At 41.9% G+C, this 24,126-nt stretch overlaps 1 protein-coding gene across 2 annotated transcripts in view; it reads right to left on the reverse strand.

Annotated features, from left to right (window-relative positions):
* DNAH11 (dynein axonemal heavy chain 11) overlaps positions 1–24,126 on the reverse strand; it is a 352,527-nt gene that overhangs the window by 139,260 nt on the left and 189,141 nt on the right. For both annotated transcript variants that reach the window (XM_086694494.1, XM_086694493.1), the window contains 10 exons: positions 22,660–22,833; positions 17,634–17,838; positions 14,823–14,988; positions 14,057–14,159; positions 12,100–12,339; positions 10,542–10,703; positions 10,077–10,270; positions 5,030–5,192; positions 3,399–3,522; positions 2,807–2,949 (listed from right to left, as the gene is read on the reverse strand). In XM_086694494.1, the coding sequence (XP_086550620.1) occupies positions 2,807–2,949; positions 3,399–3,522; positions 5,030–5,192; positions 10,077–10,270; positions 10,542–10,703; positions 12,100–12,339; positions 14,057–14,159; positions 14,823–14,988; positions 17,634–17,838; positions 22,660–22,833 (1,674 nt within the window). The remainder of the gene's footprint in view (positions 1–2,806; positions 2,950–3,398; positions 3,523–5,029; positions 5,193–10,076; positions 10,271–10,541; positions 10,704–12,099; positions 12,340–14,056; positions 14,160–14,822; positions 14,989–17,633; positions 17,839–22,659; positions 22,834–24,126) is intronic.

The raw sequence follows: 24,126 nt of genomic DNA on the forward strand, positions 1-24,126 counted from the left end.
GGTTTCCCACTCAGAGAACTCCCACATTGCCTTCCCCCTCTGTCTTCCTATCTGGAATACAGACCCCACTGCACTCATGTGGTGGTCACGAAGCAGGAAGCATGAGGAAAAGCGTTGGCAGAAAGGAAACAGGATCAAGCATAGGTCTCTAAGTTTGGGGATATTCTCTTATTTGCTGCCCAGCTGAATTCTCACTGCTTCTAGGGAAGAGTTTTATAATCTTGGAGAGAAAAACTTCCCTAAGTTCACAATCAACTCCAAATCCATAATGGAAAACACTGATTCATCTAATAAAAAACTTCTTAAAACTTTAAAGTTATAAACAAACAAACATGTATTGTATGTATATTTAAATGACAAATGAGAATTGGAAAAATATATGAAATACATATATAAGACTAATTGCTTTGTATACATAGAAATCTTATTAAAAAAAAACACGTGTAAGTCAATGGAAAAGTGGGCCCTTTATAGCTTAGCCTCAGAAGGTACTCAGCATGTCTGCATTCCCATACTTGTAAGCCTACCCTGATTCAAGAAGAAAGGAATTAGACGCTACCTGTGTGTGTAAAAAGCACATCAAAGAACTGGCAGGTGTGTTTTAAAACCACTATTAGCCATAAGTAATGGGGCACCTGGGTGGCTCAGTTGGTTAAGCATCCATCTCTTGGTTTCATCTCAGGTCATGACCTCACAGTTCATGAATTCGAGCCCCGCGTCAGACTCTGCACTGACAGCACAGGGCCTGCTTGGGATTCTCTTTCCCTGTCTCATTCTCTGCCCCTTTCTCACCCTCTATCTCAAAATATATAAATAAACTAAAAACAAAACAAAACACTGTAAGCTGTAACAACTGAACTTAGCAATTCTCTTAGGAATTTATCCTATGGATAAAAGCAAAGTTGTATATAAAAGATGTAGGTAAAGAACGCTCACTTTAGCATTATTTTTAACAATGGTTCTCAAAATTTCAGTGTGCCTCAGCCGTACCCAGAGGGATTATTAAAACATACATTGTGGATCCCATGCAGAGTTTCTGATTCAAGAGATCTGGGGTGGAACTGGAGAACTTGGTCTTTTTTTTTTTTTTTTTTTTTTTTGAGAGAGAGATTGATAAAGAGAGAACACACAAACTGGGAATGGCAGGGGAACAGAGAGAATCCTAAGCAGGCTCCATTTTCAGTGCGGAGCCAGACGTGCGGCTTGATCCCATGACCCTGGGATCATGACCTCAGCTGAAATCAAGAGTCAGATGCTCAAATGACTGAGCCACTCAAGTGTCCCATGACGTATGAAGTGGGCAGACAGAGAGAGAGATAAAGAGAGAATCCCAAGCAGGCTCCATGCTCTCAGCGTAGAGCCCGACATGGGGCTCAATCCCAGGACTCTGGGATCATGACCTGAGCCAAAATCGAGTTGGAGGCACAACAGACTGAACCACCCAGGCACCCAAATTTGCATTTATAGAAAGTTTCTAGGTAATGCTGATTTTGTTGCTCTAAGAACAGACTTTGATAATGATTTACAACATTACCATCTCAAATTCTATTATTGTACTTGTTTTTCCATTTCATCAAGAAAATGTGATCCAAATGTACCACCATGGAACAGGGAGAAATCTCTCGCCTTGTTATGACCTAGCAAAAATATTCTTAGTAACATCTTGATGGGGAGAAAACGCTTTGGGCAAGTGAACTGTAAATTCTGATCTAACGTCAGCCCACCATTGCTCAGTAAGATTAATGTGGGATTTAAAAGAGCAGGGCAGAAGAGAACCTTACAATCTCTCCAAGGGGAGGTACATTCATGGCTGCCACACTCCCCACCCCCTTTCCTTGTCGTTTCCAGGCTCTACTGAATCCTGGAGCCTGTTACTTGCCCGACAGGCCTGGCATCCTAGAAGTAACAGCAAAGTGGAAAGTGGCTAGGTTACTAACCATGTCTATACCAGGAAGCCTGAATTTTCCTTAAATTGGCTTCCTGCCATGAATTTGGAGGTATGTCTTAGAATACTTGATCTTTCCTGAGGCTAGTATTTGGTTATACTAAATCCCTATGAGCAATACTGAAGCACAGAGCAGTCTGGAGGGAAGAACCTCCATTGACACTCAGATCGTCTGGTTAATACACCTGAACTGCTTGCCTTGAAGTACTGACGTAATTCAGTTCCTTAATCCAACGTCTCCCACGGCTGCCTTCATGATTTACAACCCTTTACCTCATCCTAACTTACTTCCCAGCCTGATCCACCTTCTTCCCCTAAAACAAACCCTGTGTTCTGGTTATTCAGGGCAATCTTGGCTTTCTCCAAAGGTCTACAGGACAGTCCAACCCTACACTTACATAAATTGTTATGTCCTCTCCCTGAAGAATCCTCCCCACCCAGCGCTTCCCCATGGATTCCAATCCATGCCTGAGGCATGGCGTGTCACTTCCTGTAGGAGAGCCCACTGCAGGGAACGATGCTGTGCTTGCCTATAACTCACGGTAATACACACATCAGTCCCATACTAGAGTTATTTGTAAGGGCTCTTGTCTCCTTGAGCAGTGTCAGCTCCTCCAGGACAAAGACCACGTCCAGTTCAGTCGAACAGCACGCAGTCTGCTCGGTGCAATGCTTTATAGATGCTCAGCATAAGGGAAACCTTCGGAAGGTATACTCCAGACATGGGCATGTAAAAATACAAACGTCCTTTCAAACTGAATGGATGAAATTCAAACTCATGGTATGCACCGTGAAGGCGAACCATGTCAGAGTTCCAATGGCAGGTTTTAAACATTATGCATGGAAGCAAGTGTTTCTTACCTTGAGCTGTAGCTGCACCCTGGACAGAAAGAATTTCCAGCAATTTTCTCTGGAGTCCACCATGCCTAGACCACGAACTTCATTACGAACTCCAGAAATTATGTTGTCTACATCTTCATCGCTGAACAGATCTGGAATTTCTCCTGCCCCCAAAGGAGTGAGTAGAGTTACTGAAAGGCAGTCACAATTTCAATTTTAGATAAGACCTTTTAATGCTTGGATTGCTTTATAATACAAAGTTCAGTTTAAATGATAAAGAGTTGGAAATCAGAAATGCAATTCAATTTTTTTTTCTTTTTTGTATTTACAAGCCACATGGCACTCGGGGAACGAGCTGTGATGGACACAGCCACTGAGTGCGTACGTGTAGGAATAACATTTACTACTTTCCTCAAGGCTCCTCCAAGCACCTTACAACTGTAAGCAGACTAAGAAAGCAATACACATCAAATTAGTTAGGTTTATGGGTTTCTCCCCAAAGACTGTCCCAGCAAACACCTCAAAGACAAATTATCTCTCTTTAAAGTTCACTGCAACTACAGATAATTTGTCATGGGGGAAGATCTTTCAAGGAATGTGTTGATTTAATCACCTGATGCCAGCAAGTCATTAATCAGCACGAGAAAGCTCTCATCTAGAACCTGGGCATCTGTCAGCAGGAACACAGTGGGCATGTTCTTGGCTCCAGTTCTGATGTACAAATTGGCAAGATCTACCTGTAAGGAAAGGAGGCCATCATTCATGCATTGTTGCGATGCTGATGTGATGTTGCGATGGTGCTATGTTTGTGTGGGCTGGGAAGCACTGTGTAACAACGGCGAGAAAAAGGCATGTTGTACTTTCCCCTTGTCTACCTACATGTTCTTTCCTCTCAGAGACCCCACATGGGGGTCAACAGCATGACATCACCTCCATCTCTGGCAATACAACGATGAGTGCCATGTCTGGGGCTTAATGGAACATAAGGATGAAAATCAGTGGCCGACGGATAACTCCCTCCTACTAGTCCGAAAATGAATTTGGCGATGCCTTTGCCAAGCAACGTGGCAAAAGGAAAAATCTGCTCATTTCAACAACTGACTATTTCAGGGAAAACAGTTTTTATTTGGTTATGTACTTAGTTTTGCTTAGAAATATTGAAAGCATGTGATTTATTTTCCCCTTTTGGGTGAAAATGCCCACATTTCACCCACACGTCACTTTCCACAAACCTTGAATATTACTTTGTAAGTACAGTTCTGATTAAAGACCCAAATTAAAAAAAAAAATTAATGTTTGTTTATTTTTGAGAGACAGAGTGCAAATGGGGAACGGGCAGAGAGAGAGGGAGAGACAGAATTCGAGGTCAGCACAGGGCTCGACACGGGGCTTGAACTCACGGACCATGAGATCACGACCTGAGCTTAAATCAGATGATCAATTGACTGAGCCATCCAGGCACCCCAAAGCCAATTTTTTTTTTAATTTAAATTTTAGTTGGCCAAGATACGGTGCATATTGGTTTCAGGAACAGAATTCAGGGGTTCATCGCTTACTTACAATGCCCAGTGCTCATCACACCAAGTTAAAAAACCAATTTTTAAAAAGCACACGTATTCCTGTCAATGAATCATTTTCATGATTCATTCAAAATGGAAGAAATCTACTTGCATTTGTGAAGGCAGTATCTTTTTCTGCCCCTTCGTTATATAGGAATACTAAAAGTGTTGAACAGCAAGTGTGGTCAATACAAAGGAAAAACCATGTTGGTTATAAGTACTTTTTAAATTAAAAATGTTTATTTATTTATTTTGAGAGAGAGGTAGAGGCAGAAAGAGAGAGGGAGAGAGAGAGAATCCCAAGTACGCTCCGTGCTGTCAGCACAGGGCCCGATGTGGGGCTTGCTTCCATGATTGTGAGGTCATGATCTGAGCTAAATCAAGAGTCGGATGATGAACTGACTGAGGCACCCAGAGGCCCCTATAAGCAAGTATTTAATACAGTATTTTCTGAGTCAGGTCTATAGGCTTATAGGCTTATATATCTATAAGCATTTATAGAATTTTACTATTACTAAATTTACCACGAAGAGACAAAGGTACCTAAATCAGCAGAAACTTTCCCCCTCTTGGCGGGGGAAGCATTGGCCAAATCGGGGAGTCAGAGCTGACACAGGCACGCTACCAGCTCCTGCTTTGTCGACCAGGGAGGAGGGCAGAGGGACCACCTGCCACCCTCACTCACCCGGAGTTCTTGGATTCCGAAGCCTTGGGTCACAGTGACCTGGAAGACCTCAAGGCTGCAAACGTAAGCTGCCAGGCGGGACAAGCTCTTCTTGCCAGTGCCGCCCACTCCGATCAAAAGCGCGTGACCCTGAGGGGTGCGAAGGATTCGGCTGATGCGGCACCTGGAGAGAGAAGGCACACTCAAGGCTGACGAGCTTAGGGACTAGGTCTGCTTTACTTTTTAGAAACGTTTCTACACAATGAACCTGAATTTTTATTTTAAACCTTAAGTCCTCTCTCATCTGCTTCCACATCAAGGATGCTCCCTCCCTGTGCCCTCACACTGGAGGCCTAACAAACTGTCCTGCTAACCACATCTTGGATTCACCGCTTTCTTCCTGTCCATACACAAGGCCTTTTCGTCAAGTGCCAAGTTTTTCCGATTAGCAAGAAAGACCCCAACTTCACCAGCATCCAAGTCCAGCAACTTGTGCCAGAAACTTCCGCTGTGAAATTACTTTGGAAAGAATGGATTTGTTTTGATCAACAAATATCTCACATGTGACTGACTTCACGCAGATTAAACACCTGTCTCTACGATTCTTACTTCCTTTGCACTAAAGCTCTGTCTGTCCTTGGGCACTCTAGAAAATTTACTGGAATCTTTCAGAATCACTGAATTATATCTCCAGCAAGTCCAACTAGTCCCTTGCTCTGTATTATTGAGGAGATTCTGAAGGACTAAGCTACTGATATCATCCCCACATTTTACAGTTACGAATAAGCTAGCTTTAACATCATCTTGAAGAAATATGTCATAATTATGTTATGAATACCAAGAACAGCAAAAACCCAAAATATAAGCGTACAGACACCCACATGCAAAAAATCAGACAGCATCACGTCAGTTCTAGGTTGAATGTCAACTTCCAGCGTTCGATGATCCATCCACCTAGATGGTTTTCACAAAAGCACTTCCAGATAAAATAAAGCTGGGATCACTTATGCTGGGAATGGCACCTCTCCACTGAAAGCCTTCAGTAACTAAAAAGACAGCTTAATTTTACAAGCTTAGCCCTTCCAGTGGGTTTTACCTTACATGACCACACAACAAAATCACCTCAGGAAAGCCGAAAAACTACTCTAATGCAGGTCAAGCCCGAAGTTACAAAGCAGTTTCCCTTTCATTTTAACATTTGCTTCGAGGTTTGTACCTCACCAGGTTCTTAAGCAAAGTTCCTTTCTGCAAGCCCTCCAGGACATGCTGTGAAGTCATCTCTCACCCTGAGTCACTCAGCATACTCCCTGATCAAAGAAACAGTCTTCCTTTTTAGGCCACTGAGGAGCCCAGGTTGAAGGATTTTGTGACAAGAGTCTCTCCTCCAGCAGCAGCAGGAGATCTCTTTCACCTGCCCCATAACGTATGTACACAGTGTATCCCAGCCGAAGCAGGAACACTGTTATTAATAGTTCAATTAGCACCATGGTCAAATTCTGACCGAAACCATGGCATAACCAGAGGATTCCAACCACAAAGGGATCAATGAAACTATCAATACTTAACATGCTTATAATAACTCACGATGGGGAGGTCTCCAAAGTTTTTCTTGAGCACTTGGGCTATAAACATTTTCAAGAGCAACTTCTAAAAACTGGATTCTCCACCTTTCATGTGTATGTGTGTGTTCCAAATTCCTTCTTCCCATACTTCCTTCTTTCTTGACTTATTTTTAACCATGATTTCATTATTTTAATCTTTGCCAGAAAGATTGTTGGAATCTTTCACTTTGGAAAAGCCAGTGTTATCTACTGAAAGGTATCCCCTCAGATTTATATTGTAAAGTCCTAACCTCTAGTACCTCAGAATGTAAGCTTATTTTGAAATAGGTTCACTGAGGAAGAAATTGGTTATGTTATGTAGTAAGGTGGGCCCTTTATGCAATCCAACCAGTGTCCTTATAAAAAGGAGAAATTTGGAAGGAGACATGCACAGAGAAAGAATACCATGTGCGGATTGGAGTTAAGCTGCTATAAGCCAAGGAACTACCAGAAGCTAGGAGGGAATTCTGGAACAGATTCCTTCATAACACCTTCAGAAGGAACGTGGCTCTCTGTCACCTCAATTTCAGACTTTTGGCCTCCACTGTGAGGCAATAAATGTCTGTTAATCTAAACCATCCATATGTGGCATTTTGTGACAGCAATGCTAGCAAATGAATAGAGCAGTGACCAATGATGGTGACCAGGAGAACAATAATGGACATAAAGACGTACCCTGCTTCCTACACAGCAGCAGCAATGGCAAGCTGCTGAGACTATTCCACAAATACTGTCATTCCTGTGCTCAAATCTGTTGAAAAGCTTCTCACTGCACGTAGAATAAAATTGGAACTCCTTCCTCTGGTAACACGGAAAAAACTGGCACCAATAAGACCCACTGCTGCTTCTCCTTCCGTGTCACACACTGCTCTCTCCACTTTTTCTCCATGCTGCAGCCATGATGACCCCTTTTCTGTTTTTGAACCTTCAACCCTGGGGTCACATGAAATATGCCCTTACCTAGAATGTTCTTCCTTCAAATCTTTCTATGCTTAGCTCCTGCTTACCATTTGATCTCACTTTATATATCACCTCCTCACGGAGTTACCCAGACCCTTTTTGGGAATGTGCATACTTAGTACTTGGAATCGATCTATCTCCTAGCATGACATATCACTTTCTGACATTTTCTTGCTTATTTGTTCATATCCTTATAAGTGTCTTTCAGCATCACTAAAATATAAGCCCAACTAGAGTAAGGACTAGACTATCTTGTTTGCTGCTGTATCCCTAGTGCCTTACAACCCTGTCTGACAGCAAGGGAGCTATGGATGGTTGCATGATCTGTGCAGTGCCCAAAAAACCCAGTCTAGGAGGTTAGAGAGAGCCTTGTCGGCCAAACTACACCAGAACAGGGGCATCTAATTTTCTGCCAAGCAAACATGCCCCTTTCCTTTTCTAATTTGCACAAAAGTAGTGAAAAGCCTGACACTGTTCCTGTTTAGCGCTCGGGAGGCACTCCATAAACAGGATTTACCAATGACCAGCAGTTTCACTTCATCCTGTTTCTGCCCCTTAAGAACCTTATGGCTTTGAACACCTCCCATGCCTTCCTCTTTCTTAGTTTTCTTACCTAACAGGGCTGCAGTGAAATGAAATTATGGCTGTGACCACACATCAGAAAATAGTATACTGACATATGACATTACTAAGATGTGACCTTGGACTTGAAGATGCATTCCAAAGCTGTAATCATCGAGACAGTACGGTACTGGCACAAAAACAGATGCTCAGATCAATGCAACAGAATAGAGAACCCAGAAGAAATGGACCCACAAACATATGGCTAACTAATCTTTGACAAAGCAGGAAAGAATACCCAATGGAATAAAGACAGTCTCTTCAGCAAATGGTGCTGGGAAAACTGGACAGCGACATGCATAAAAATGAACCTGGACCACTTTCTTACACCATACGCAGAAATAAACTCAAAATGAATGAAAGACCTAAACCTGAGACAGGAAGCCATCAAAATCCACAGGCAAAAACCTCTTTGACCTTGGCCGCAGCAACTTCATACTCAACATGTCTCCGGAGGCAAGGGAAGCCAAAGCAAAAATGAACTACTGGGACCTAACAAAATAAAAAGCTTCTGCACAGCAAAGGAAACAATCAATAAAACTAAAAGGCAACTGATAGAATGGGAGAGGATATTTGCAAATGACATATCAGATAAAGGGTTAGTATCCAGAATCTATAAAGAACTTACCAAACTCAACACTGAAAAAACAAATAATCCAGTGAAGAAATGGGCAAAAGACATGAATAGACACTTCTCCAAAGAAGACATCCAGATGGCCACCTGACACATGAAAAAATGCTCAACATCACTCATCATCAGGGAAATACAAATGAAAACCACCATGAGATACCACCTCACACCTGTCAGAATGGCTAAAATTAACAACTCAGGCAATGAAAGATGTTGGCAAGGATGCGGAGAAAGAGGATCTCTTTTGCACTGCTGGTGGGAATGCAAACGGGTGCAGCCACTCTGGAAAACACTATGGAGGTTCCTCAAAAAATTAAAAATAGAACTACCCTATGGCCCAGCTATTGCACTACTAGGTATTTATCCAAGGGATACAGGTGTGCTGTTTCGATGGGGCACATGCACCCCAATGTTTATAGCAGCACTTTTGACAATAGCCAAAGTATGGAAAGAGCCCAAATGTCCATCGAAGGATGAATGGATAAAGAAGATGGGGTGTGTGTGTGTATGTGTGTGTATGTATATATACATACATACACACACACACACAAATGGAGTACTATATGTTATAATATATATACATACATACATGTATATATACATGCACATATATATGTATATATACGTTCATATATGTACATGTATATACATATACACATGTGTATATGTATATACATACATACATACATACACACACAATGGAGTATTACTTGGCAATCAAAAATAATGAAATCTTGCCATTTGCAACTCTGTGGATGGAACTAGAGGTTATTATGCTAAGTGACATTAGTCTGAGAAAGACAAATATCATAGGACTTCACTCATATGAGGACTTTAAGACACAGAACAGATGGACACAAGGGAAAGGAAGCAAAAATAATATAAAAACAGGGAGGGGACAAAACATAAGAGCCTCTTAAATATGGAGAACAAACAGAGGGTTACTGGAGGGCTTGTGGGAGGGCGGATGGGCTAAATGGGTAAAGGGCATTAAGGAATCTACTGCTGAAATCATTGTCGTGCTATATGCTAACTAACTTGGATGTAGATAAAAAACAAAAATGAAAAAAAATTCTCTGGGAAAAATAAAGATGGTGACCTAACTTAGAGAGACACTTATAGTTTTATACTGGATGGCAAATGAGAGATAAGAACTACCAGCTCAGAGTACTGAGTATGATCTACAGTCAAACAATGATTGTGGTGACCCAGCCATTTTTACATTGTGAAAAACCATCATGACTTGTCAACTCACACATGCTGCATGGCATCTTCAAACAGAACCAGGTTCATGACAGCATTCAGCTCATTGTGGCTGTCTAAGGCTTCTGTAAGAACTGTCCTCAGCACCTCCCAGTCCTTCACCGGCAGGTAACGTGGATCTTGCCCACCGTGTGCAAAGTGGCAATAGATGAGGGGCTGTTGAAGCAGCGCATGACCATTTTCACCCTGCAGGAGGAGGAAAAGACAAGGATAGTCACAGCAGCCATCCAGAATGATTCATCTGGAAGCGCAGGGGCCCGTCAAGGGAAGAGCATGCAGGTCAGTCCATGAGCAGGTAGGTGGGATGTTCCCAAGTACAGACGGTGCACATTCCGGAATCACAATGGTTCCAAGCAAGGTAAGTATCTGCACAATTCATTCACATGCGTATCTAACTCTGCCCTGACACCAGTTAGTGCCAGAGTGAATGGTCACCTCTGACACTCCACACGCTTACTTCAAAGTGTTTATAAGCAGTTTCCAGCATTTTTTTCTGAAACAAATCACAATCCTTTGGGTCTACCAGTTTGTCTCCATAAACACGCGAAGATTCGTGAAGCCACAGGCGTATTAAATCATTTGGACATTTTAAGCATTCAGGAGAAGCAAATAAAATCCCCTACAAAGAAAGAATGGGAAAAATTAAAAACTCAGAAACTGATAACACTCCAAGATAGTATTTTCCTTTACCATTTTAACTGTATACTAAATTTAGTAATTTATTACTTCAAAAGAAATATTGTCAGTAGAATTATTATACTGGTAGTTTTACTCTCTGGTAAGTAATACGTTAAAAATTTACTAGCATTATACCCAGTTTTGGAACGTAGCTAAGATTGTATTTCAAAAGCCAGCCCGGAAATAAACACCTCATTAGAGGACTCGCGTCTATTAAGTCTTTCGACAGATCAAGTTTCCCCAAACTGTTTTACAAACAGCTACCATGAATGTCACAGGATCAAATTTTTTAAATTCTAATACCGTCTGATATCAGTTCATCTAACCCTTCCATTTTGCAGATGAAGAAAACGACACCAAAAGTAAACTGCCCCAAATCACACTTTGTGGGTAGATGCGGAATCAGCACCAAAACGTTTTGCCTCCCGCCCTCCTTCAACACTGCCCTCCACTATCTTGGATTCACACAGAAGCGCGTCTTTGCGAGAGAGTCGGCTGGCTCTAGACTTAGGAGAGAACACAGCGAGTTGTCGACAAGTAGTTGCAAGCGCTAAACCAACGTTTGGTGATGTCGGGTGTACCTGAGAGCCCGAACATAAGCAGTGACCAGGCCTCTCATCCCATGTCACCTATGGCCTTTCTTCCCCTTTTTACCCTAAGATTAAAAATCCACATTTAAACCACACCGTACTGAGCATAGTCTTTCCAGCAGGTGCTAGAACGACGGCCATGAGAATGAGTGGCCCACGTCCTCAGGAAGCTGGCGCCTGGTGTGGTGTTACGGTCGTGAGGCAGTTGCGGAATGACAGGCCATAAATAACCCTCCAACCACTTTTACTGTATAAGGTAGATCATACCAGTTAACTTTTTTTTTAACTCCATGTTTCAATCCCCTCTTTGGAATTTCCTTTCTAAACCAAACACATAAACGCTATCCTTGTACCAGGTAAGCAAAGTAAGTGTCAAGGTCAAATCAAAATAATTAAGCAGTGTAAGAAATTCAAGCTGCTTTTGATGGATGTTTAAAAATCACACTGCATAAATATAAACAAATAAACGATCCCCCTCATTTGGCACAAAATGAGGCACTCAAATATTTATATGGAATACATGGACCTAAGTCGCTACACAACCTAGAGAAACCACTAGTCCCATTGATAAAATGGGAATAAACCTGCCATCCATACTTCACAGAGAAGTTTATGGTTTAAAAATCAAAGAATACACCCACAAAAGTATACAGCATTCTCTTAAATTAAGTTCCAGAAATGAACACCATTAATATTACTATAATCATTCCTCCACCCAAGATGCATAACCCAGGGCCGTCAAGATACCTGGAAGATGTTTGATAGGTCTCGCAGATTAAACAGGTAATGGAATTTAACAGCTGTGGGTAAAAAGTTTTGTGTCATCATCTGATGAAATGCGATTGTTGCCTGTATCAAAGAGGGGCCACTCCTGAGAACTGAGGGACCAAATGCTTGCTGCTGGAAATGGAAGTTAAGAATTTGGCTATAGATGGTGTGTAGTGCGTCCAAGGAGGGAAAGTTGAATGCAAACACAGTGAAATGTCTCTGAAAAACAAAATATAAGAGTTGCATATTTTTAGGATTATAATGGTACCAGGAGATTGTGCAAGAAAAAAAAAAGGTCCAATTATTATTTTTTAAATCCCTCCCTGTACCCACTGCTACATAACTGGGGTGCCCTCCTCTCTGACTCTGGGCCTAGCCATATGACTTGATTGAGCCAACAGAGTGAGGTGTAGGTGGCAGTGTGCCAGTCACTGTCAGAAGCCTGGATGCTTCCATTTGTTTTTTTTTTTTTTTTAAGATCTTATTTTTAAGTAATCTCTATACCCAGCATGGGGCTCGAACCTACAACCCTGAGATCCAGAGCCACCCGTTCCATGGACTGAGCCAGCCAGGCACCCATCCACTTGCTCTATTAAGGCTCTACCTTTGCCATGAATTGTACAAGCCTACTGATGGATGAGAGGTCCATGAAGAAGAGCCACATGGCCCCTACCACTTTAGTCAAAGCCACCACAGATTTGCTGATAGTCAACTCCTGGACACATCGATGACCCCATCCAAGATCATGAGAGCCACCCAGCCAACCCCCAGCTGATTCCAGATAAGGGAACAAGCAACACTTGGTGCCGTATGCTGTTGTTTAACATACGTTATAGTTGGTGGGGGGTTGTTGTTACTACAAGCTTATATGCACACACAAAACATGCACATCAATATTTATTTGTATCAGCTTTATTCATAATCCCCAAATGTGGGAACAACCAAGGCATCCTTCAATAGGTGAATGGATCAACAAACTGATGTACCTATACGATGAATATGAAGTAGTGATAAAAAAAAAAAAATGAGGTATCAAGCCAGGAAAAGACATGGGGAAACCTCAACTGCATATTTAAATGAAGTGAAAGAAGCCAATCTCAAAAGGCTACACACTATGGGATTTCAACTATGTGACATTCTGAAAAAGGTAAAGCTATGGAGACAGTAAACTGATTAAATGATCGCCAGGGATTCAGGAGGGAGGGTGGACGGAGGAAAAGAGGCAGAGCACAGGGGATTTTCACCACAGTGAAACCCTTCTGTATCGTATTTTCATGGTGGATACCCGACATGATACATTTGCCAAAACCCACAGAATACACAACACAAAGAATGAACTCAAATGTAAATTTGTGACTTTGGTTAGTGATAATGGATATTGGTTCATCAACTGTAACAAATGCAGCACAGTAACGTAAAATTTTCTAACAGGGTAAAATGAGGTGGGAGGAGTGTGAGAGAGTACATGGAAACTCTCAATACTTTCAACTAAAACTCCTCCGTTTCTAAACTTGTACCTGCTCCTAAAAATACTCTATTACATGGGATGCCCGTGCGGCTCAGTCGGTTGAACGTCTGACTCTTGACTTTGGCTGGTCATGATCTCACAGTTCTTGATACTGAGCCCTGCACTGGGCTCTCACTGGCAGCACAGAGCCTGCTTGGGATTCGCTCCCTCTCTCTCTGCTCCTCCCCCACTTGCTCACATGTGCTCTCTTCTCTCTCAATAAATAAATAAATAAATAAATAAATAAATAAATAAATAAATAAATAAATATTTTAAAAATAGTCTATTAAAAAATTAGCTTACACGCTTATTAACCAAATGTCCAGTAGGAGCCCTCGTTTGTATTCACAGCACCAAGAATCACAATCTATAATGTTTGGGTATTTTAGTTAGGGCCCATTGGGGAGGGAGCAGTACTCTATACCTTACCTGTAGTCTAGGATTGATTGTGAAACTGCCCACCATTAGATTCATGCAGGCAATGTACTGACAGTTGTGGATTTCTTTAAGCATCACCTTCTGTCTATCATACCTGAAAGATACAAAACAGAACCTTAAATCCAAAAACCAAAGATGACAACACAACAAAATCCCCCAGTTTATGAAGGACTTCATCACAAAGTGTCTCCTTTGATCTTTACAAGCGCTCTGTGATGTTGGGGGTGTTCGTCTCATCTCAGGGACACAAAAATTAAAGCTCAGAAAACAGAAGGCTACATAGCTCCTTTGATGCCAGAATCGGCATAAGGAGCTAAATCAATACACACTATTAATGCTTATTGATTCTCACATGACGCTATTTCTGGTTAGAAATAACCACAGCTAGGCTGGGGGATCTCCTGCTAGTTAACGGCAGGGATGGGCATACTGCAATACCCAGACGTTACCAAACAGTTACAGCCCACAGAGTAAGGTCAAGCATCTAAGTAATTGCGTGTATTTGAGAGTTTAATACTTCAACTAGACAGTAATGCACAAAACAGGCATGTCACTTTTTTATTCAATTCTTCCAAAGATACAAAAGGAAGCTTACCTCACTTATGACAATGAAAAGGGAATGTAAAATGACACTTAAAAGTTAACAGAGAAAATGCTCCTCGGAAGGAGGAGCAAATCAGGGTAATTTTATTCTTCAATGTTCATGCATAATAAGAATTGGATTTCAATAAAGAATAAAGCACAGAGACTCGCTTACCAGTGTCCGTAATCAATGTGCTGTCGAATCAGAGTGTGGGGTTGCACTGTGCCATATAAGTCCACTTCGGGCATATTCATATCATCAATGAAATAAACCAGTTTTTTGTTTCCTCCTGGCCCATAGATACGACCAGCTTTTTTCTCTAGAGGTTTCTCAAGAATTCCTGAAACAAATGTATCATTCTGCCCACCAATTGGATAAAATTTCACTTTCTGTCCTTAGTCCCTTTTTTCTAATTTTTCCTCATCTTCTGTCCATTTCATCCACTCCAAGTCTCCAAGTATCACCTCTCTGCAGGTTAATATCGGTGATGACTCTCTGTTCATCTCCTCTGTGTCATGCTTTCCGGTCAACCTCCCTCCTACTGCCAGAGGTCACCTCACCTCTCCTTCCCTGAGGACTCAACATCTGTGACATGATACTACACCGGCCATCAAGCTGAGGCAACACCATCATTGGTCAATGTACTTTCCTCCAGGAACCCACTCTAACACATGGCCCACTGTCAGTCCAGCCATGGCCTACTTCCTCAGTCTTTCTTTCTCAATCACTCTTGCAGGAGCTTCTAGGGACAGCTCGAGAGAGTCCCCCATGCTTCTCTTCCTGGGTTATCCAAGTGCAGAAGTACAAGGGAATCCTGTACGAAGACTCTATCTTGTGCGCACATCAGCTTACATTTCTTCACGGGCCTAAATGACTTTGCATGGATTTGAGAAAAATCATGAGGGTAGAAAACCCTGAATAGACTGTGTAAGATGTGGTATCTAATAGTTGCTGACTCTCCAAATGAACAATAAACAGCTCGAGGACAGGAAACTACATCGTGGTCATTACTGTATTCGTGATGACAATCCCAAGTCATTTGTTAAATGAACAAATGACTAAATAAATGAAAGAACAAACAAGTATGATGAAAAATTAACAAAGCTCTCTTCCAAGCAGGGGAACTGCATTCCCAAATGCTTGCTTCCTATCAGCCACTGGTACCTGATTATTTGGCCAAGGCCAAACAAGCCTCTCTTCCTCACTCACAACACACCTCTTCCTTTTTCCCTTCTGTGCTCCTGTTTGTGTGATTAACACCCTCTCAGTCAGCCAGATGCAAAGCTTCAATATAATCTTTCTCTCCTGGTCCCAGACGTGCCTGGCCACAGCCTATAAATGGTACCTCTGGTCTCTTCCTTTTCATCACTCGCTCCACAATGTTAGTCCAGAGCAACATTACACGGAGCTGGTACACTACCCAGGGGGACTGGTCTCCCCACCTCAGATATCTCCTCAAGTATAGCCTGCAGCTTGTCAGTTCCTTGCTCCCCATTTTCCACCCAGTGAAATACATGGTCTTCAGCTTGCATCTCAGCTCTTTGTACAGTTACAGTGGCTAACCATTCTACACGGCCTGGGACTAAAAGTCCCATGTTCCAGAAATCCCCATTGCCCACCCCCCCCATCTTGGAAAATTGACACCAAGTGCTCCATCAACAATGTAACTCCAACCCTCTTCTCCAGCCATTTCTCTATCTTCTACCACATCCCTGCGCATCAGCCAACGTAGAGATTCAATGAATTAGAAGTGTCCTGTAATTTTCTCTTTCATAAGTTTGTTTCCACTGATTCTTCTATCTCAAATCCCATCTCTGCCTGCATACCACTCCATCCTGAAGGTTTCAAATGCAAACTTTCCTTCAAGTACACTGCTCTGTTATTTGTGCTAATGGTCGATGTCTGAATCTTATACATGCCCGTACCCTTCCAGGAATTAGCAAGACGAACTGATACCTCAGTCAAGTACTGCATTCAATTACTGAATTGTACACCTAATCTTTCATTTACAAGTGATAAAGCGATCCCTCCTTCTGGGTCTCTGAATGAAAAACACGCACTGAACACGATGCCTTGGAAAAAAATAGATAAACAATATATATTCGCTAAAGAATTAAGTGAGAAACTGCCAAGTTAGATTTTTGACTGTTCCACTCCAAGAGGTCAAGGAAGACAAACTTGATTAATAAGAAATTACAGAAAAAACACTCTTGGCTGAGTTAACAACGTCCATGAGCAAGAGAATTTGTTAGTGATCGCTACTTCTAACGCTGCACACACACGCAACACAGAAACCGCAATCCGGGCAATTCAACAGGCTTAATAAACTACTGTACAATGGGGAGTTTCACAGCCCCACCGCCAGTCTAACCCTGACTCTGCTGGACAGTGACAGATATACCAGTAGCAGCTTCTCCTACCACTGTCTCCTCTGCTTCCAAAGTCTACTTGGCTTACCCTTCCTAATTCAGCAGGCCCAAAATCTGTGTGGCTCTTTTGAAGACACTGACACATGTTTTCAACAGTTTTAAATTCTTACAGTTTTCCAAAGATTTAATTAACAGCTCATGGCCTGCCATTTCAGTGACACAGTTTTAATGAAGTTCTCCTAAATCAATTGTTTACTTGAAAAGGCAACCAGAGCAGTCTTCCTCGTGCACCCTCTCATGTTGCTTGGGCTCCACAAAACTGACTAAAGGTGACCAAAGTGCGTAGAGGCAACAGCAATGGACACGGCTTTGATGTCGATTCTTGTGGTTCTAAAGCGTAATAACCCAAATAAAGCCTTTAGTGACATAAAAAGCCAAAATCACAACGCTGAAACAAAGTTTATTTTACCCAGATTGGTGATAGGTGAAAGTTCATCTGAAGCTTCAGCAGAAGGTCTAAAGCCTAGAGAAAGTAGCCTTCCCCTTGGGCTGCATGGCCCAGTCTTGACAGTCTCTGATCACCTGTTTCTACAATACAAACAGGAGGGGCGCTTACTCTGCAGAGTCGCGGATGTTGTGTAGTAGTTGAAAGGCACACGGGACACTAGATAATCCTCAGAGAGGCCTGACAGCGTATCACCTACGAAGGCCGTCTTTCCCACTCCAGCATTTCCTACTAGCATTAGAGGTTGTCCTTTCTCAAGCAGCAACTTTATGAAGTATCTCAGACGAGTCGTCTCTGATGTGTGAACCATAACTCTCTGGAGCAGGGAAAAAGAGAAAGAAAGCCAAGTCAGAAAGAGAGGTTCATTCCAAAATTCCGAATCTGGACCAACACAGTCACTGCACAGTTGAGACCCAAAGCATTCCTAATTCAGGTTAATGCTCAGTACGGGGAAATCTTACCTATTTTTCAGTTTTGAATTGTCAAAGTTCAGACGTCAGAGCTGGAGGAGAGCCACTGGGTAGTCCCTTCAAAGCACAATGGCATAAGCAACTGATTTATCTTTTCCACATTAAGTACTAGCCAAAGACCCTATCACAGAGTACCTACACTCTGCCCAACCTTGCATTATGCATACAAGGGAATACAGGAAACACTGAAGAAGCTGTCTACCACTTTTTAGGAGCGACAAAACATTTGAAAGTCAAGCCACACATAAATGAAAGTTGGTATCAGTGTCTTGGCTGAATAAGATTAACTGGCAAAATGGTTAGGGCATTCACCCTGGGGAGAAACCCAATGGGGAAACAGTGATTTTAAGTGAAATAGTCATAAATCTAAAGTACATGTCAAACTTATTATGCACTGTTTAGTTAAAAAAAACTGCATAACAATGCCTCTGTTTTGAAAATTAGCTATTTATTCATATACTATATTGTTTCAAAACAAATTTGAGTTGGCATACAGGAATACAGTAACATGAAGAATGGGAATAAACACCAGACTCCGGGAACACATATTAATATGTAATATCAGGAAAAGGGTAGCAGGTGTAGACATGCAAAAAAAGAAAAAAAAAGAATCCTGCACAATTAGGATGTCTGGGTGGCTCAGTTGGTTGAGTGTCCGACTTCAGCTCAGGTCATGATCTCGTGGTTTGTGGGTTTGGGCCTCATGTTGGGCTCTCTGCTGACAGCTCACAGCCTGGAGCCTGTTTCGGAGTTTGTGTCCCCCTCTCTCTCTGCCCCTTCCTCTCTCACACTATGTCTCTCTCTCAAAAATAAACATTAAAAAATTAAAAAAAAAAAAAAGAATCCTGCACAATGATGCAAAGAGAGTTGACATTTCTTACGCTTTTGGTGGCCAATTTCAAAAGGGGGTAAAAAACCACTTGCAAGATTCAGATTGTTCATTAAAAAAAAATAGCTAAAATCTACAATATATTCTTCATTACATGGTTAGCATGTCCTGAACACAACTGCTATTTTATAGATCATTCAGGATCATTTTCATGATTATGAATATTTACTCTAGAATTCTGATTTGATTTAGTGATGCTCTCAAGGCCTACTAAAAGGCAAAGACTGTTCTGTGCTACATCAAACAGTCCCAGACGACTGTTTTTAATCAGAGTTACATCTTATAATATTTTTCTCCTTTTTTCCTGCTCGATGTCATCACGTGTCTTTTAATTTGGCTATTAGCTCTTTTCTCTACACATTAATACTAATAATTAACACCTACTTAGAACTGAGTATGTGACAGGTACTATGGTAAGCACTTTATAAGCTATGTTGTATGATACACATACCTAATCTTTGAGGAGAGTTTTGTTAGGATTTTCATCTCGGAGATGATGAAACTAAAGCTTAGAGAACACTGATAACTTGGCCAAGGCCATAGCATGGTAGTAAGTGGTGGTACTTGGATTAAAATCCAAGCCTGTCCAGAGCCTGAGCCCTGTCTTAACTACCACACAGAAGGTGTGCCAGGGCATGGACAGTACGCACGTTACTTAACGTCTTGGCACTCCCATTTTACCCTGTGTAAAGAGGTTATTAATAGCCTATGCCTTAGAAGGTTGTTTTAAGGATAAATTAATCTATGGGGCGCCTGGGTAGCTCAGCCAGTTGGGCATCTGGCTTTGGCTCAGGTCATAATCTCATGGTTCGTGGGTTCGTGTCCCGCTTCGGGCTCTGTGCTGACAGCTCAGAGCCTGGAGCCCGTTTTGGATTCTGTGTCTCCCTGTCTCTCTGCCCCTCCCCTGCTCATGCTCTGTCTCTCTCTGTCTCAAAAATAAATATAAACATTTAAAAACATTTTTTTTTAAAAAAAGGATGTAATCTATGTAAAGCAAGTTAGAAAAGGGTCTGAGATAGACTATTGTAACATCAGTATTGACCATTACTACTGAGTATGGTTCTCTTCCAATATGTTAAGAAGCTGTTAATCAAATAACGTCTGGTCCAGCCGTGCGTAAAATAAGACCACAAATTCCTAATAGTTCCTTGTTGCATAGAAGTTGTCACTGATCAGATGCATCAACCCTGTGATACCAGTTTTTGGTCTTTGGTTAATTACGAATTCTCAGCTTTCAGCTAGCCAGATAATACTCCCAGGTGGGCTAGGTCCAGGCAGGCTGAGAAAAAACAGCTTTCAAAATTTATCAAGCAGATGGAACAGACATGGTAGGTTGCCTCCCAAACACCCATTTCTCCACTCCCCTTCCTGCCAGAGCTCCCACTTTGTCCAAGTCTCCACGCTTCTCCCACACAGACACGCTTCAGGCAAAGCTCCACCTGGTTTCCACAGTGGTGTGGTGATTCATCAAAGCCAATTATTGTAACCCATTACCCTGGCCTAAGACAGCTTAGAATGGCATGTGACCCCTGCAGCATTAGATAAAAGAGGCGGTCTGCTCTGGGGCTTCTGAGGTTTCCTCACTCTTCATAAAAAAAAAGATAAGAGAAAGCATCCTTTCCCTCTAAAGGTGACTCTTGATGTTACTGGAGTCCTTTCAGACCAGGAAGAATCCTATTCTTAAAATGATGCCAGTGTTAAGAAGACCAGAGAGATGGTAAGACCTAAATCCTTGGTAATAACACCAAGTCACAGAATTAACCCGTCTCAGGGCCATCCTACCTCTCATTTCTTGTTTGTGAAATAAGTTTCCTCCTGGCTCAGTGTTACAGGTTGAAGTGGGTCTTCCCAAAATTCTTATGATAAAGCCCAAACCCTTAGTACCTGAGAAAGTGACTGTATTTGAAAACAGGATCTTTAAAGAGGTGATTAAGCTAAAACGAAGCCATGAGGGTGGGCCCTACCTCAATCTGACTGGTGTCCTTCTAAAAGGAGGCAGTTGGGACAGACTTGGAGACAGTGTCCAGGGAAGCATGGATGCATGCACACAAAGGCCATGTGAGGACACAGCAGGCAGGTGGCCATCTGCAAGCCAAGTAGAGAGGACTCAGGAGAAACCAGAGTGGCCAACACATCAGTCATGGATTGCTAGCCTCCAGAAAGAAATGGGAGAAAATGAATTTCTAATGTAGAAGCCACCCTGTCTATGGTATTGTGTTTGGGCATCCCTAGCACACTCATACATGTAGAACAGGCCCCTAATCCAAGGACAGGTGTCCTTACATAAAGGGAAATGTGCATAAAGGAACACACACAGGGCAAATGCCATGCAAGTAAGCAGCGAGCATGAAACACCAAGATCACCAGCTAATTCCAGACAGAAAGGCCTGGAAGTCTCTTCCAGTTGTCCCTGACAGCATCAGAAGGAACCAGTTCTGCTGACATGGTTCTTTTCAACTTCTAGCCTCCAGAAGCATGAGACAATACATGTCTGCTGTCCAAGCCTTGTGGTAGTTTCCTGTAGCAGCTTCAGGGAACTAATACGTTGGGTTTTCTTTGATTTCACACGAGCTGCTTCCTAATTAATGCCACAGAAATCACCTAGATTCTATTCACATAGCACTACTTGAAACAATAAATTCCAAAGTGAATCAGAGTGATATGAGGTTTAAAAAATTTTTTTTTAATATTTATTTATTTTTGAGAGACAGATAGAGTGTGAGCAGGGGAGGGGCAGAGAGAGAGGGAGACACAGAATCTGAAGCAGGCTCCAGGCTCTGAGCTGTCAGCACACAACCTGATGGGGGACTCAAACCCACGAACCATGAGATCATGACCTAAGCTGAAGTCAGATGCTCAACCGACTGAGCCACCCAGGCGCCCCTGACATGAGTTTTTTAAAATTTATTTATCTTGAGAGTGAGCAAGCAAGCACAGGGGGAAGGCACAGAGAAAGAGAAAGAGAAAGAGAAAGAGAAAGAGAAAGAGAAAGAGAAAGAGAGAGAGAGAGAGAGAAAGAGAAAGAGAGAGAGAGAGAGAGAGAAAGAGAGAGAGAGAGAATCCTAAGCAGGCTCCACACTGTCAGTGCAGAGCCCAATGCGAGGCTCTATCCCTTGATCCCTGGGATCATGACCTGAGCCGAAATCAAGAGTCAGACGCTTAACGGATTGAGCCTCCCAGGCGCCCCCAGAATGACACGATTTTAAGAAGTATAATGAAAAGGAAAACAGATTGAGGCAGAATAAGAAGATGCACAGAGAGTAACTCAACATCAGAGAACTGTAAAACAACAGCTTATGAAGAGAAAATTAAAGAGATCCTCTTAGATGTGTCAGTTGCCATGAGGATTTGAAACACAGTTGGGGAGATTCCACACATCCATTTTACAGCTTGGGGGCTAAAGGAAAGATGTTCTATGTGAAGAGTGCTGTCTAATAAATTCACAATACGGTCACATATAAGAATCACTGAATAACAGAAATATGTCTTTGATTTTTAATAAAGCTCACAAAGTTTCCAGGAAAATATAAAGAAAGCTGTTACCACACAACGAAGTTAGAAACTTTTTAAAAAAGGTTGTAGAAATACAAGAGCCATCTTACAGATTGGTCCTATAACTACGATTCTTCTCTCTCAAGAAATAGAGTATATGCTGACCCTATCAAAAATGTTTCCATCCGGCCGGAAAAGGACTGCTGAAAAAAAGGGGGGAGGGAGAGGTGGGAGCGAAGGCTCAAACCAGCACAGTGCGGCTTGAAAATGATAATGTTCCACCTACCTGCAGAGGTACATCTGGATCCATAGAAAGTTTGGGGACTTTCTCAGCCCAGGGCAAGAATTTCTTAGTTTTGTGGTCCAGATAATAATCAAAGATTGTCCCCTGGGATGGAAACTTCACGGCTTTCATCTCTTTATGCCACCAGCGACTGAATTCTGCTTGAGAGCCTGAAAGCTAAGGAGAACAAGAAAAATCCTTACTGCAGACCTAGAGGTAATTTTGAACACATACAAAGCCCCTCGAAATCCTGTTAGGCACAGTATTTGTAATGTACAGAGTCATAATTACAAATGGGATTGAGTAAATGACCCAAGAAAAATAAATAACTAGAAGTAACTTATAATGAGTGATAATATCAGAGAGGCAGAAAGCTATAATTGCCATGTCTCCATCAGGTACAAATTTTCTGGAATAATTATTAACTTAAAAAGCAAAGTAAGGTTAGGTGAACCTTAGATTACCCCTGGGTTATTCAATTTAACAATGAGCCATCATGCAAATTCCCATGCTACGTATAGTAAGACAGTGGTTCTCAAACACTCGTATTGACTGATAGTAAAATCAATTGATATCAATCGATAGTAAAATTGATAGTAAATCAATTGATAGTAAAATAAGAAAGAACAAAGGAATACTTCTTAAAAATTGGTAGCATTATTTGATTTATATACTGTCCTTTATTTGAGCTTATAGACTTCCAAGACCTTTGGGTGTTAAAAAGCCTTTTCCTTAATAAAATTATGTTATTAATTAAGGTCATTTTTAAAATAAATGTCGTTATTTAGAAAAGTAAGCATTTGGTAACCCTACTTCATTCCTTCAAGTCAAGATTCTCACTCTTTATCTTTGACATTCTAAATCCGGGAACCCCCACCGTGAGGGATGAGGAAAGGCACATTCTTGGTTTTCTGGCAGGGCACCACTGAGGAGCTGAAAGCTCTAGAGAGACAAACTGCTGTTCTCCAGAAAGGACTGTCTTTATATGATGATAGGTACAAGCCTTTTGCTGCTAGATTAGGGTTTGGAAAATAAAGAAGGGGAAATGGTGATTGTATAGTAGCAGGTTATAACAGCCTTCTATATCTATAGAAGACTGTCTAACGGCTCCTATATTGACCGGACCACCCAGCCTCCTGACTCCTCCATCCACAGAACAACATGGCACAGAGACTTCTATACCCACAGGATACTCTAGCATAGCGAGCTGGTGAACTCAAAGAACAGCGTGTGTGAGCGTCCACCACGTTCAGCAGTGTCATACTTAATCTAAGACCTTAACTCCCATTTTTCTGCAGTGAAATTCTTAAGTCTGTTTTTTTCCTTTGGTGGTCTATGTCCCTGGACTATGGCCAACTTTCTGTACTGGGCTGATTACACACATGGGTACAGACAGAATGGCCGGAAAACAGGAGAGTGTGGTGAGGGCAGAGAACGGTCATCAGTCTCAGCAGGCAGAGCTTGCCCCAG

The sequence above is a fragment of the Puma concolor genome, chromosome A2, assembly GCF_028749965.1.
Source record: "Puma concolor isolate L17-30 chromosome A2, mPumCon1.1.hap2, whole genome shotgun sequence".
Classification (NCBI taxonomy): domain Eukaryota; kingdom Metazoa; phylum Chordata; class Mammalia; order Carnivora; family Felidae; genus Puma; species Puma concolor.